At 29.4% G+C, this 14,085-nt stretch overlaps 1 protein-coding gene across 2 annotated transcripts in view; it reads right to left on the minus strand.

The window, feature by feature from the left end:
* Nucleotides 1–690: 690 nt before the first annotated feature.
* oys (lysophospholipid acyltransferase 6) overlaps nt 691–14,085 on the minus strand; it is a 72,241-nt gene continuing 58,846 nt past the window's right edge. For both annotated transcript variants that reach the window (XM_035353854.2, XM_035353853.2), the window contains one exon: nt 691–7,694. In XM_035353854.2, the coding sequence (XP_035209745.1) occupies nt 7,574–7,694 (121 nt within the window). In that variant the 3' untranslated portion in view covers nt 691–7,573. The remainder of the gene's footprint in view (nt 7,695–14,085) is intronic.

The following is a 14,085-nucleotide window of genomic DNA, read 5'->3' on the forward strand; positions in this document are numbered from 1 at the left end:
AATTTATATTTGCGCATTTTTTTTTTTTTTTTTTTTTTCAGTTGCGCCAAGAAAATTCATTAGGCGAACTTCTTAATCTCTAGCAACCCATTTTCCTTTCATTTTTTTCATTATAAGTGGGAAAAAAGTCATACTTCATTGTTTTAAATAATATTAACAAAGTGCGTAAACCACATTTGGCGTTATTATCGCTTTTAACAAATATGCCAAACTTCAAAACACGCCAGTATGTAAATTCACGTATAGCCTAGGAAATTTTGGATAAAAACTCTTAATTTTTTGCAGGTATGTTTAGAAATACATCTACTTTAAGATGACGGTAAAAATTTTACGTTATAATTCGAAAGTTTTTTCGAAAAATTTATAAAAATAAATCATAAAAAAATGGGCGATTTTTATTTAGAATGAACTTAAATTTCGAATTCTGGAAGAAAGAATATTGGCATGTCATTTCAGGAAAAAAAAATCCGATTTTGTGTCGAAAAACCTATATTAGAACAATGCTATATATAAATCTAATACATATTCTAAGTCGCGCTTTCGAGACATAAAAACGCAAGCTGAATTTCGTTATTCGGCCCAGTAGAAAGGGAGATAAGACCCGTCCCCCCTTATTTTGCGCAGTGTACAAACAAATAATGTAATGTCTGTAATTTGTGCTTTAAATAATTTGAAGCTTTTACGACAAAACATGTAGGAAAATATTTTATTTTCTATATACCAGACAATACATCTTTTCTGACATTTTTTGAAATAATAATAATAAAATAAGACATTACAGTTTTTTTTTTACAATAATCTACATATACATAGTGCAAAGCTCAAAAATATATCACAGAAAATAAAAAATTTAGTCAACGTGTAAAGAACGCAACTAAAATTAAAAACTGCTCTACAATATGAACATTAAAACTTTAAAAATCTGCTTAGGTTAGTTAGCAACCAGTGTGCGATTTAATGCAATATTGTTTCCAGAACGCACATAAAAACAAATTCCGAACTTAAAATAATGACAATCACATTTTTGATCACAAGCCAGGGAGTACACTGCACACATTAAAACAAATGCAAAATCTGTAATAACAATCACAATCTTATATAATATTGGCTAGTATAAAAAAATTATTTTCTTTTCCTTTTTTGTTGTTGCTGATTTTGTATTTCATACAAATCATACACATGTTCAGTTAAGGAGGAAAAATGTAATAATTAATTATATCCATTTTAATTTTAATATCGTATAATAACTAGAAATTCTAGAAGTTTTTCTTTAAAACTTCCTTCAATGTAATTTTTTCAACCTTTATAAAATGGCAAATTTAGAACTTACCACACAATTTATTTTAAATCTTCTTATAAAGATTTGTAGGTTAGAATCTCCACAAGTTTCAAGCATCCCTTTCAAGGTTTTTTTAACTATAGATGGTATATATATCACGGGATGCTTATGAATATCAAGCACCCCTTGCTATTAATATTATTTACATCTCACTACATTCCTCAACAGTCTTATTTCCTCTGCCAAATTATTTTGATGCAAATGGCATTTTTTTATAAAAATCTTCGAAATTACACCAATAAAACAAATATTCATTTAAGTGAAACTAAATATGTAACTAAACTTTCATTTCTTCAAAAATTTAGCCAACTAATTCAAAGTATAAAAAACGGGCGTATCACAAATTAAAGTTTCGCAGCATGAATCAAATCTAACTTCTTTATCTACATCTTCTTCTAGTCATATCTGTACTTCACTATAGCAGTTTAAGCAAATACGACACTCATATTTACACAGCTTAAAACATGGCCATATTTCTGTGATATATCTAATTGGTCTGAATTATACACACAAGCAACACAGACACAATATGAATTTACAATTTTTAAAAGAAAATTCCTTAAATTTTTCTAAATTCTCAACTTATATTCTTTGGAACACCCTAGCAGACCTAATTCTAGCATTTTCAATCTTTCAGGTATGTAATACTGTTAGTGCTCCATATAAATTAAATGCATGAATAACTTAAAACAACTCTAAACAAAATGGTTCAGAAAAATTCTCCCCATTTTTTAATATTAAAACATGATTAATAAATTCAAATGCTTTTATTAGAAATAATTTTTTAAAATGCAGGTTTCTTGTAATTCATTTTTTACTCTCTAAAATATGCAATATCTGCACTTTTTTTCCCTTTGGCCTTTACACAACATGCATTTCTTTGCAGCATCAAATTTCACTGCTTATTGCTTGTAAGTGCTTATCGGTGAAACGTAAAGGCTATGTCCAATATGGAAATGAATATCCATAACATACCCTGCCAAGATTTCAATCATTCCAATAATTTTGTTAATTGTTCAGCTATTAATCTCAGGTAGCAACTTATCATAGCATAATTATCATTGTCTAGTTTTCCTCCCCCTTTTCATAAGCCCATTGTTTATCTATGTTAAGTGTTTCATTATCTAATTTTGTGCTGCAGAACTTTAAAACCACATAAAACTACATGGAGATATCTGACTGCATAAAGAGGGAACAAAAACTATCATATACATACTAGAAAATAATTCAGTATATTAATTTTTCAGAATTTATTTTTATTTTGCTCAGTTAAAATTTAGTTTCTTTTGAAATTTTTAAACAAGAGTACATTGAATTTATATTCATTAAAGCTGGGATATTGCTGCATATCTTTACTAGTAGTTACTTCTACGAAAATTCAGTTATTATGCCCTCTGAAAATTGGCATCTCACGCAGCTAGCTGCCTATGCCACTTGTGCTTCAAACTGACTCTGCATTCAAATATGGAATCCTAAATATTCCCCATTTTTTTAGCATTTTTAAAGATTTCTATGCTGTGTTACAATTTATTTGAACACGTAACTCGCTAAAAGAATATCAGCACGAACATTTGAGAGAAACAGAAAATGGTAGAAATATATTTTGATAAAACCAGAAAAGTAAATGGCTAGAAAAGTTATCACAATTTAAATATGCTTTTACATCTTTTACAAATAAATAAGTAAATGCAGAACCAATATACTTAAACAAATGACATTAACTAAAGTTTTCAAACAATATACTTTTCTCCATTTCTGATTTATGCTTCCCTTTGGCTACTGAATTACATAGCAAAACTCAACAAATTAATACATACAAAATTTTGAAAGCATTCCATCATACATATGCCATTCATTGACCATATATTGAAAAATACTCTCCACTACTTTTTCAACACTGAGCAATGTTTTCAAGCTGTTATCCAATACAAACGTAGAAAACATGGATCAAACATTATACAAATTACCTCCAAATATTTGACAAAATGGACTTTTAAGCAATGCACAAATTTTTAAATCTAAATCAAATCACTTTTTATGCAACATTTATATGACTTAATACAATAGCATATGAATTGTAAGCTTAATAACAAACTATGAAGACTAGATAAGGCAAAAAGATGACTTATAGTACAGATGTTACATAAAATAAACTTTAAGCAAATTTTAGCATCCTGAATTGCATTTAAATTAATCCTTCTTAATATTTACAAAAAAAAAAAAAAAAAAAAAAAAAAAAAAAAAAAAAAAAAGATAATTTTAAATACATGGACAATTAAAATCATAAATTTTGTTTACTTCTTTCAGCAACATCAGAGGGAAAATTGATTTATTTATCCTTGAAATATTTACAGGATGATTCTAAAATATCTGGTATAAATATAAAGGAAGTAAACATGACCAAAATAAGCAGATTTTATATAGAATGCAGAAATAGCATGCAGAAATAGCATGTGTACTAGTATCCAAAAAAGTATGAATTAAAAGTATGATAGCAAAGAGTATGCAAAAAAAGAAAAAAAAAAATCTGAATGATTAAAAAGACATTTCTCATACCCCAGAAACTGATAATCTGATCACTAGATCAACATTTATAGATCATGCCCTTAATTGTGCCACCAGGAGAAGAAATCCATGCTTTTTAAATCTGTTAATCATGATGACCAAAGAATGTGTCCAGAATTTCTGATTCAATCATAATGATATGCATTTCCCAGTCTCCATTATGGCTGCAAGCAAGGAATATTCCAGTTTTGCACACCTCCTAGTTAATATGCTCCAATGTTTGGGGATTCGAAAGCTGTCTATTCAGGAATTTTGCATCCTCTTGAATGTTTCTGCCTGCAACCCATAAATAATATACATGCTGATTAAACTCTGAAGCAACCTCTACTGCTCGAAATTTCCCACAGGAATGATGAATTATGACAGCTAACCACTTTGATCTACTTACCTCAACAACACTCTATCTCAAGATGCCATTTTTACACATACATTCCATTACAAAAATCTGTTTATCTGGGTTCTCTCTACGTGCATTTACAATTTTTTTGCCAGATATTTTTAACTAACATGTAGAATCCTCAATATTCTTAATATTTTCAAATAATACAGAGGAAACTATCCATTTCTTTGAAAAACAAATGTTGTATTATCTTGGATAATGAGAAACAGACACTTGTTTTAAGAAAAATATAAGCAATACAATAAATACTTATACAAAAGCTGATTCTTCAAATAAAACATTTTTTAAAATTGTTTGGCACAATGTAATCCTGCTTAAAATTCCATTGATATCTTGTACATTGCTTCTAGACTATTCACAAAATACAATATTAGAAAGTTTTTCTTAGTAATAACTTCATTTATAAAATATTATTTAATCAATCTACCCAATATTGCAATTTATTGGCAATATAAAAGAAATAAAAGTTATGATGAAATAAAAAAAAGGAGATGGGTCATCAAAAAAGTTTACCCCTGTACACATACTATGTATAATTTAAATGAGCCAAGTGCAAATACTTAACATTTAAATATATGCTAAAATCTTTGACATTCAGTTTTCTTTTACACCTTTCAGCACACTGCATTTAAAAGTGTTGCATATTAAGAAGTGCAAAAAAAGACACAATGAAGCATGGGCACTTTTCTCCTCCCATTAAGTGTGTCTGTAGATCTAGAAATTTTTCAAACCAATTCAAAGAAGCAAATTTTATCCAAATTATTTACAAATAAATTTTAATCTTAAGACACCCACAAAAGTTGAAATAATGAACTATATCTAAAACAACATTTTTTTTAAAAACTTTTAAGTATACCAATATGATAACCAACTTTTCTTCCTTCTAAATCAGTTTTAATTCTGCCTCCACTACAAACATAAAGTGCAACAAAAATGCAAGTAAAGATAATAAGTAGGGATAATTTAATTCCCAAACACAAAAACAATACTTAAGCCTAATTACTGCTGTCTTGAAAGCTAATATATTAAGCTTTCTTCCTTTTGATTTATTCTGAATGCATATTGTTTCAATTATTAAGTTTAACATGCAATTACACTATTTAAAAAAAAATTATGAGGAACTCCTCCTTTTTCTAAATTTTGCGCACATTGTTACTGCTTTTCTTTTTTACTTCTTTCTTCCATTTGTATCTAAAATTTACTCAGTGCATTAAAAATCAGGAAAATTTCTTCAAAATTATTTTGATACTCTAACACATTTCTAAGCATTTCAAGTTGTTTGGAAGCCCTCCCCCCCCGGAACTGAAGCAGCAATCAATTTAATATCTTAATTTCAACTAGAAGTTTTTATGAAAATAATTAGTGGCAAATTTCAAAGAAAGTAGAAAATTATTCTTAACAACCTATCACAAAGCATGGATACAGTCATATGCCTTAAATGTTGTTACAAGCAGGAATTAAACAATTCTGGAAATATTTTGGTTATGGAATTCAGAAAACATGTACAAGTTCTTTCTTCCTTCCTGTTATAAAAGTAAAGTGTTTCTGTAGTTCTGTCTATTATGTCATATGAAAAAGTCATAAGAATTTCAGAATGAGACAAAGCAACATATATGAGAAATTATAAAGACTGAATGCATATATTTGTTGAATTTAGCTTTTTTGCTTCGACAGACAAGTATAGTCTAGCTTAGATAATATTTCAAAGCTACTTCCTCAAAGCTGGATTTATGAATTTAGATTCTCAGACAAATATGCTAATAAAAATATATTGAAACGATAAATATATAAAACTTTCATTATAAACTAGCAGATGAAATCAACTGTGGATATTATCAGCATTTTAAAATAATGTCAAACTGAACAATAGAAATTTCAATCAAATACCTAAATATTTTCTTTGGGCACAATATTTTATTGATATTGTTATGCATTTCCTAAAATTATCATAACTACTTTATTACATATTTAATTACATACTTGGTTTCTTATAAAGATGCATACAAATTTATAATACTACAAATAATTTTATTTAATAGTTTCGTTATTAAAATATAAAATATATTTATTCGACTTGAGAATTTTTTTTCAACATACATTGCTTTATGCTTTTGTTACATGCTAATATAATTTTTTCCCCGTTTCCTTAAAATTTAGGAATTAGAACTTGAACATACACCTGTACCTTAACCAACAGCCAGATGTTTTTTAATTCGATAAATACAGCCAAATTTACTACACCAAAGAAAACTTATATCATTCCTTAGGCAAGAGGATTAATTCAAGCAAAAGATGAATTTTCCTCATTCTAAGGAAAATTTCTCAAGTGCAGTACACTTAAAACCTTGCAGTCTTTAAAGTTCAACGTTTACTACATTAAAAATAAACTACTTCAGTAAAATAATCTAAATTTTCCTTAAAAATTGTTCCCTAGTTGTTCCTGATTAGATAAGGCATAAAATGGGTTGTTACCCAGGAACACCCATTTCTTCTTAACAAAAATTATTCTTTCTTGGGAGATGAATGTCTAGCACCAATTTATTATTATTATACCTGCTTTGCTAAGATTTTAAGAAGTTCCTTTCAAAATTAAGCAATATTAAATCTTAGATTGCCATTGGTTTCAAATGATACAAATGGTTCTAGATGTTTCAAGAGACAGTTCAAACATGGGCCTCTCTTCAGCAAAGGCAAGAATACTTATTCCAGATGGAGTAAGATCTGCATCAGATTGGTTATCAAAATAACTATAACCTTCTATTTCAAAAAGTTGCTTCTTTGAATCAGATTAGATATGCATATCCATTACGTTATCACTTATTATTAGTTAAAGGGTGAGATAGAAAATATGGCAGATACCTGATGACTACAAAATCTAACATCAGGCTTTATCAAACAATACTCACAAATTGCAATTTACGATTAACACATAAAATACACTTGACTAAAATTTTTATTTGTGTTTGACTGTTTATTATAAGTGCTTTCATAAAAACTTGTGTAAATAACTATCTCTTAAACTGGACATTTATATGTCTTTATCTTTTAATATTTTGTACTTTTAAAATAAATTAAAAAACTATATTAAAAGACTGATCCCATTAAAACTTTTAGGTATATGTAAATAATTATGTATATGCAAATATCTTAAATACTGGAATAAATATATTTCTGATGATTTTCTTGAAATTACTTCCATTCTAGGACTCTTTACCAAAAAAATTAACTTCTAAAGGATCACTTTTCATTGTTTTGCTGAGAGAATAATATTACTCTAATTTGTGGCTCTTCCGACTGTAAAGCACACTGGACCTAGCCACTGGCGGGAAAACATGAGGCAGCACAAAAATAGCTGCCAGGGCTAACCAATGACCAGCAAAGTTGAGTTTCCTAGGAGAAATTAAAAAAAGATAATGTTAATAGTTTCATAAAAATGAGTGATAATTATAGCTTAGAAGACATGGCAATACTTAAATGAAAATTAGCAAAAGAATACTGAAAAACTAATGCATTCAAATTACTCACATTTTACATGTACTTTTGTGCTGAACATTGTTTTAAAAGCTTACATACCAGATTAGGATATTTATTATTGATTTAGTTATTTCAGTATGTAGCTTCCATTCAATGAAAATCAACTTTTTTTACTGCTCTATGATCACCTTATATTTGAGGAAAGAATAGATGTTATTCTGCAAGTTTTATAAACACAGGAGTTACATTGTTACGGCAATAATTCAAAGTAACTAAACAATAATATCTGAAGTATTGTGTACTTTCCAGGTAAAAAACAAACTTATATAAATTACATAAAGCAATGATTCTCACTTGGTTGAAGGTCAAATGTAATCCCCCTCCCCAAAGAAAGATTTTAAATAATTACATAATCGACTACATAATTATTTAGGCAATTTTTAATCCAGTTAAAAAGAAAAATGTAGTAAAGATACTTTAAATGTTAAAAAACATCTTAAACAAACCTACTTTTACTGTCAGTATATGAATTCTTATTGATAACTCTTTAAGTCAAAAATAAAGCAAAACTGACAATTTTAATGTAAAATTTCTATACAGTATATTAAAAAAATTTCTTGGAATTTGTTAGAAAATAAGGAAAAAGTTGTTCCTGAATATAATTTTTCTACACAAATTTAGGGAGTAATAGGTATGAATCTTCATGATTTTGAGAAAAAGTGAGAGTTGCATTCCTTGATAAATATTTCTGACATGTGCTCATTAGACTAATCTGTTGTGCATTTCCAGCTTAATCTATTGTCAACCCCCATAGTCATTTTTGAACTCTGTAGAACCCATAGCTAACTGATCTCTTGCATAGCAATAATGATACCATGAAATAAGCATTTCATTCAAAACCTTCATAGAATGAACATATAGTTTATACTATAGTAATTTGAACAAAATTTCAGATTTTTAAATACATTATAAAAAACTGGTCAGCCTCTACCACCAGAAGCTAGTCGCTAATTAATTTTCTCACTCAGACAGAGGGCACCACTTAATTTTCACTTTACTGCTTTTGAGGACTAGGCACTAAAATTTTATTTGACATGATTGTCTGAAAATTCACTTTTGACTGATACAATAAGCAGTTTAGCTCTCATAAGTAATATTTTGAGACCATTTTCATGAATCTCACATTCAAGATGATATTGTAGAACAGAAATTCTGTGGAATGAGAGCTGGGCGAGGTACTACAACAGTAGTTTTTAACCTTTTTTTATGCAATTCACCCTTTTAACTACTGCTAGAAGTTCATTTCTCCATTCTTTTTCAAACTTAAAAAATACATACACATGTATTTCTATTTATATTATTTTTAGCGTGTTTTATTAATTAAATGACAAAATACAAAAAAAGTTGATAACTACATAAACTTGAACAAAAGTAGTTTTTTTATATTCATAAACTAAAACCAAATACTCTGAACAGCTAAATAAAAATTGACTGGATTCCCCCCCCCTTGCTTGAAAACCCTGTTCTAAATGAGCAGTGATAAAAATTACAGATAAGTATTACTTATTCTCAAAGGACTGGTTGGATGTAATGTAATTCTTTACTACATACAGTAGAGTCCCGCAAACTCGAATCCTGATATCTCAACATTCCGTATAACTTGACAATTTTTTAGAAACTTTTTAAAGATATCTCTAGGCCAAAACAGAGCAAATATTACATACAGTACATATAATTATTATTCATGCATATATCTTTTATGTTCTGTTCAAAGTTTTGAGTGTTCTTTCTCTGTAATTTTTGCATTGTGCCATTAATTCTTGGAACTGTCTAACAAATTTCAAGATAAGTTGTAATACTTGGCAACACTGTTTGCTTCTTTGGAGAATATGAAGAAAGTCAGGTAGCAGCTGTCCGCTGGCTCATATTCCTTTTTATTGTTGTGAAACATTAGGAGACTTGTCTGAAGTTTTGTGACTGCATCTTATTGCAACTCACCCCAGTTCATTGCGGGTATTGTTCTTCAGCTCACATCCAGGCATATTAAGGGTTAATATATTTTTGAGAACTTTCGACATTCTGTGAATTGAAAATGTCATTCGAAAAGAAAACAAAGTAACATGACAATGGAAATGAAACTTGATGCCCTAAAGAGATTGGACAAATGGGAAGTCTAAACAAAATTACCATGGATTTAGGTGTTATACGGACTACTTTGATATTGGTGCACAAAAAGAGCATGTACAGGTAGTTTCAAGGAAAGAAAAAGTATGAAAGGTGGTGAATACGAAAAAGTGAGCAAGGCCCTTTATTTGTGGTTCAGGCAGCAAAGGAAATGGGGAACACGCATCTCAGGACCCATTTTTACAAGAGAAAGCCCTAAAATTTTATGATGAAATTCAAGGAGAGCATGGATTTAATGCTAGTGCTGGCTGGCTCAACAGATGGAAAAAGTGGTACAGTATCAGGCAGTTGCCGTATATACCCACGATTAAGTCGATACTGCGTATAAGTAGACCCCCTCCACTTCGACATAAAAAATTCGTAGAAAATAAGAAACCCGCGTATAGGTCGACCCCCCACTTCCGAAATCGATCAAGAAATTAAAAAAAAATTTTTTTTAAGTACTACATTTATTCAAAATCATCTGAGAAAAAAAAGTAAATATACGATAAAAAATAACTTGGTAAATAAACAAAATCAAAATCCTTCAACGTCCGATTCATTTCAGCAGGCAAAAGCATTGCCAACATATCCAAAATGCAGGATAATTGGGGAAAAATGATCGTATAGAATTTGTTCCAGAAAAGATTCGCGTATGTAAAATCTATTTGCATTTTCCCTTTTTAAAAGTTAAAAGAAATATTCAAAACTGTTCAGTTATTGCGTGGGCTTTTTTTTTAAATTTTGACGTGTACGCCTGTTAACATAAGTATTTCATGAATGAACAATAACTATTATAAAGACTTATACATACGTAAAAACTATCTGCATTTCTCTTTTCTTAGCCTGTTGGCGAAACTTTTTTATTGCTCGATATTGATCGGTTGTTCGGGGGCCAAAAATTCTTTGGTTTAATCGAAACTTACTCTACTTAAAGTACGAAACTCTGTGATTAGTTCGTCACATAATTTAAGTCATGAAATTACTTCAAGTAAGTGACTTATTTGATAAGTCGTAAAATTTGAGTGCGGGCAGAAAACAACTGCATTATATAAAGAAATTTTTGAACTTCCGATTCTTTTTATTTTTTATGGCCCCGCGTATAAGTCGACCCCCCCACTTTGAAGTCTTTTTTTGTCCAAAATATCTCGACTTATACGCGGGTATATATGGTACACATTTGTGGGAAAAGCTATCTGCTAACTTGGAAAATGCTGCAATATTAAAGGATAATTTTCACAAACTAATTGAAAGGGAGGTTATACCTGGAGATCAAATTTATAATTGTGATAAGACTGGTCTGAATTTTTTAATGCCAACTTCGAAAATTCATCCAGGGAAGAAAAATTGGCACCTGGCTACAAAAGAAGCAAGGAGGGAGTCACAATCTTGCCATGCAGCAATGGAACAGGCAGCTGTAAGTTCAAAATAGTGCTAATAGGCAAATAAAAAAATCCCCAGGCCTTTAAAAATGTAAAAATGTACACTAATGGGACCGAAACCAACTATGATCTTCCTGTTGATGCAGAAAAGTTACAAGACCAAGATAAAAGAGCCATGTTTGTCCCTCCTAAATGTAACTTCCTATACCAGCTGATGGACCAGGGCATTTTGGAGACACTGAAGAAAAAATACAAACATAAACTTCTTTCATCTCTTGTCCTACCCATGGAGGAAGAGTGTGATACGATCAAGAAACTGAAGAAAATCAGGGTTCGTACACATCTGCACACGGAAATTAAATACTTTTAAGGACCATTAATGGAAAAAATTAAGGACCTATGAGCAAATGGGAACTGAATAAATTCAATTAAAAATATTATTCTGTGCCTAAATTTCGCTTTTGTAATACCATCCTGCAAATAAAATAGATCCCTAAGTAGTATGCATTATTACTAAACATGAATTTAATTAACATAATTATTAATAAGTTTGAGAACAAAATAAACTTTATGCAATTTATCAAGTAACATTAAATATTTTACACTTAATAATAGTTGTGCATATTTGAAAGAAGATAAGTGACATTTACGTTTTACTAATAGTTAGCTTTATGGTGATTTTTTTATCTTATTTTGTCACATACTTGATCAGTCTAGAGGTTCTATAAATAGCAGGTATTAGATTTTATGTCAAGCGGAATAGGTTAAAATGAGAAGTAAGATCATAATGAACATCATTCATAACAAAATACTGAATGTTGTCACCGCTGCTGATTGTCCAGAGAGAGAGATGATGATTCGAACAAACCTGAAAGGCCTGATGAAGGCATGGTTGGCAAGTGTTGAAATTTAGTCAGGCTCTGTTTGATGCAGTTAGTGTCATAGCTTTATGTAAAATTCCAGGGGTTGCAACTCAGTTCATATACTTTCAGGTTCCAATAAGCCATTAAAGCAACCGGAGGTGATAAGTTGTTTTGTATTATTTTAAGTCTCAGCAGATGCAAAATATAAGTTTTACTTGAATTTCTACATTTTTGTGTTTTATCTTGCGACCACAGTGAGTATTAATGAAAGGCAATAACTCGCCTTAATATGTAGAGATAATTTTTAAGGGTAAGCAGTTAGTTATAAATAATTAAATTAGATAAATAGGTAATTATGCATTTACATGGCCACTATTAAATTTTATTTTTTAACAATATTTGTTAAAAAAGCCCTATTATAATCAAAATCTAATAAAATTGCACAGTTTAAAATACATGTAATTTATGACACTGATTCTTAAACGATATTAGATTAATTACACATTAAAAGCTACAAAAAATTAATGTTTTGTAACAATAACACTCAACAAAATGTTTATCCGTCATTTTAATTTGAAGCCTTCCCAAACATTTTGGATACTTTATATTAAGCATCTTCTCTAACAATGAGAGATTTGTCTCAATATGCAAACCAATGCTCTCGCTAGTTTCTGCGTGCTTACCTCCCAACTTATCAACCTCTTCACAAAGTACCTATGAGGGTTTAATTGATTTGGTAAAAGACCCAAGCCCCAGCCAGACGTGAAGCAAATTATCACTATGTCTGAAAGTAATTACAATATCAGACAAAGGTTTAAAAAGAATCTCTTATTTAAAAAGCTTCTCATTTAAAACGAACTTAAAACATAAAGGCATGATCTGATGCTAACAAAATCAATTACAGCTCACGGTGATGTAATTAAATAAGAGGAGTCAAATTCAAAATCAAAATGTGGACTAGTGGTCAAAGATTATACAATTTAATTAAAATTTAATCTTGAATCACATATTTCTCGAATCTTCTAGAATCGTGAGTCTATAAATCTTGCCTTCAAATCCTTCTAAACTTTCCAAGCTGCAATGTCTAAAATACTTAAAAATTGTCCCTACCAATTCTGTAACAGCAAAAAGCCAGAAATATTTTGGAAAAAATAAAAAAAAAAAAAAAAGGGGGGGGGAGGGAAAAAGTGTAAAATTAATTTTATAAAGAAAATTGATGCATTTTCTGAGAATTTTGAACATTCTGAGACAATTACATAGAAAAAACGCTTACTACGAAAAAAATTAAAAAGAAGACATTTTTAATTAATTACATAGCTAATTTTGCTTTTGCTAAAAGCTGTTTTGTAAATTAGGCTTTATAGCATTATACCTTGTGAATTTTTCAGATTCAAAATATTGTATAATAAGTTGCCAAAACGAAACTTTATAATATGACAGCAAAAAATACAAATGTTTTATTTTAATGTTATTTTTAAATATAATTTCAATATGTTACTATTGTTTTAATGAAATTTATCAATGTTATGATGTTTTAAAAAAAAAACCGTCAACAAATTTTCAAATCTCAGAATTAAAAATTTTCTATAGAAACTGATCTTAAAATCGCCAATATGTCGACAAGTCGCCAAATTTAGAACCATTTAATAAAAGAATTCACATCCCCAAAAGCGAAAACTTGTTTAAGAGCTCTTTATTAGGAAAAATGAATTTCCAAATGCTTATGTTTCACTTCTTGCTTAGAAACTCGAGTATCCCATCATTTATATTAGAAACAGAAACAAATTATAACCCATGAAAGCCATTCAAAAGATAACCATATATGTCAGTGAATCGCCAAAAAATATTCCTCCAAAATGCTAATTCACACTCAAAATGGCAGTCATGAAAACAGACAGA

Source organism: Stegodyphus dumicola, chromosome 3 (assembly GCF_044657685.1).
Source record: "Stegodyphus dumicola isolate Sdum_Otavi_A_Nest chromosome 3, ASM4465768v1".
NCBI classification, from domain to species: Eukaryota; Metazoa; Arthropoda; class Arachnida; order Araneae; family Eresidae; genus Stegodyphus; species Stegodyphus dumicola.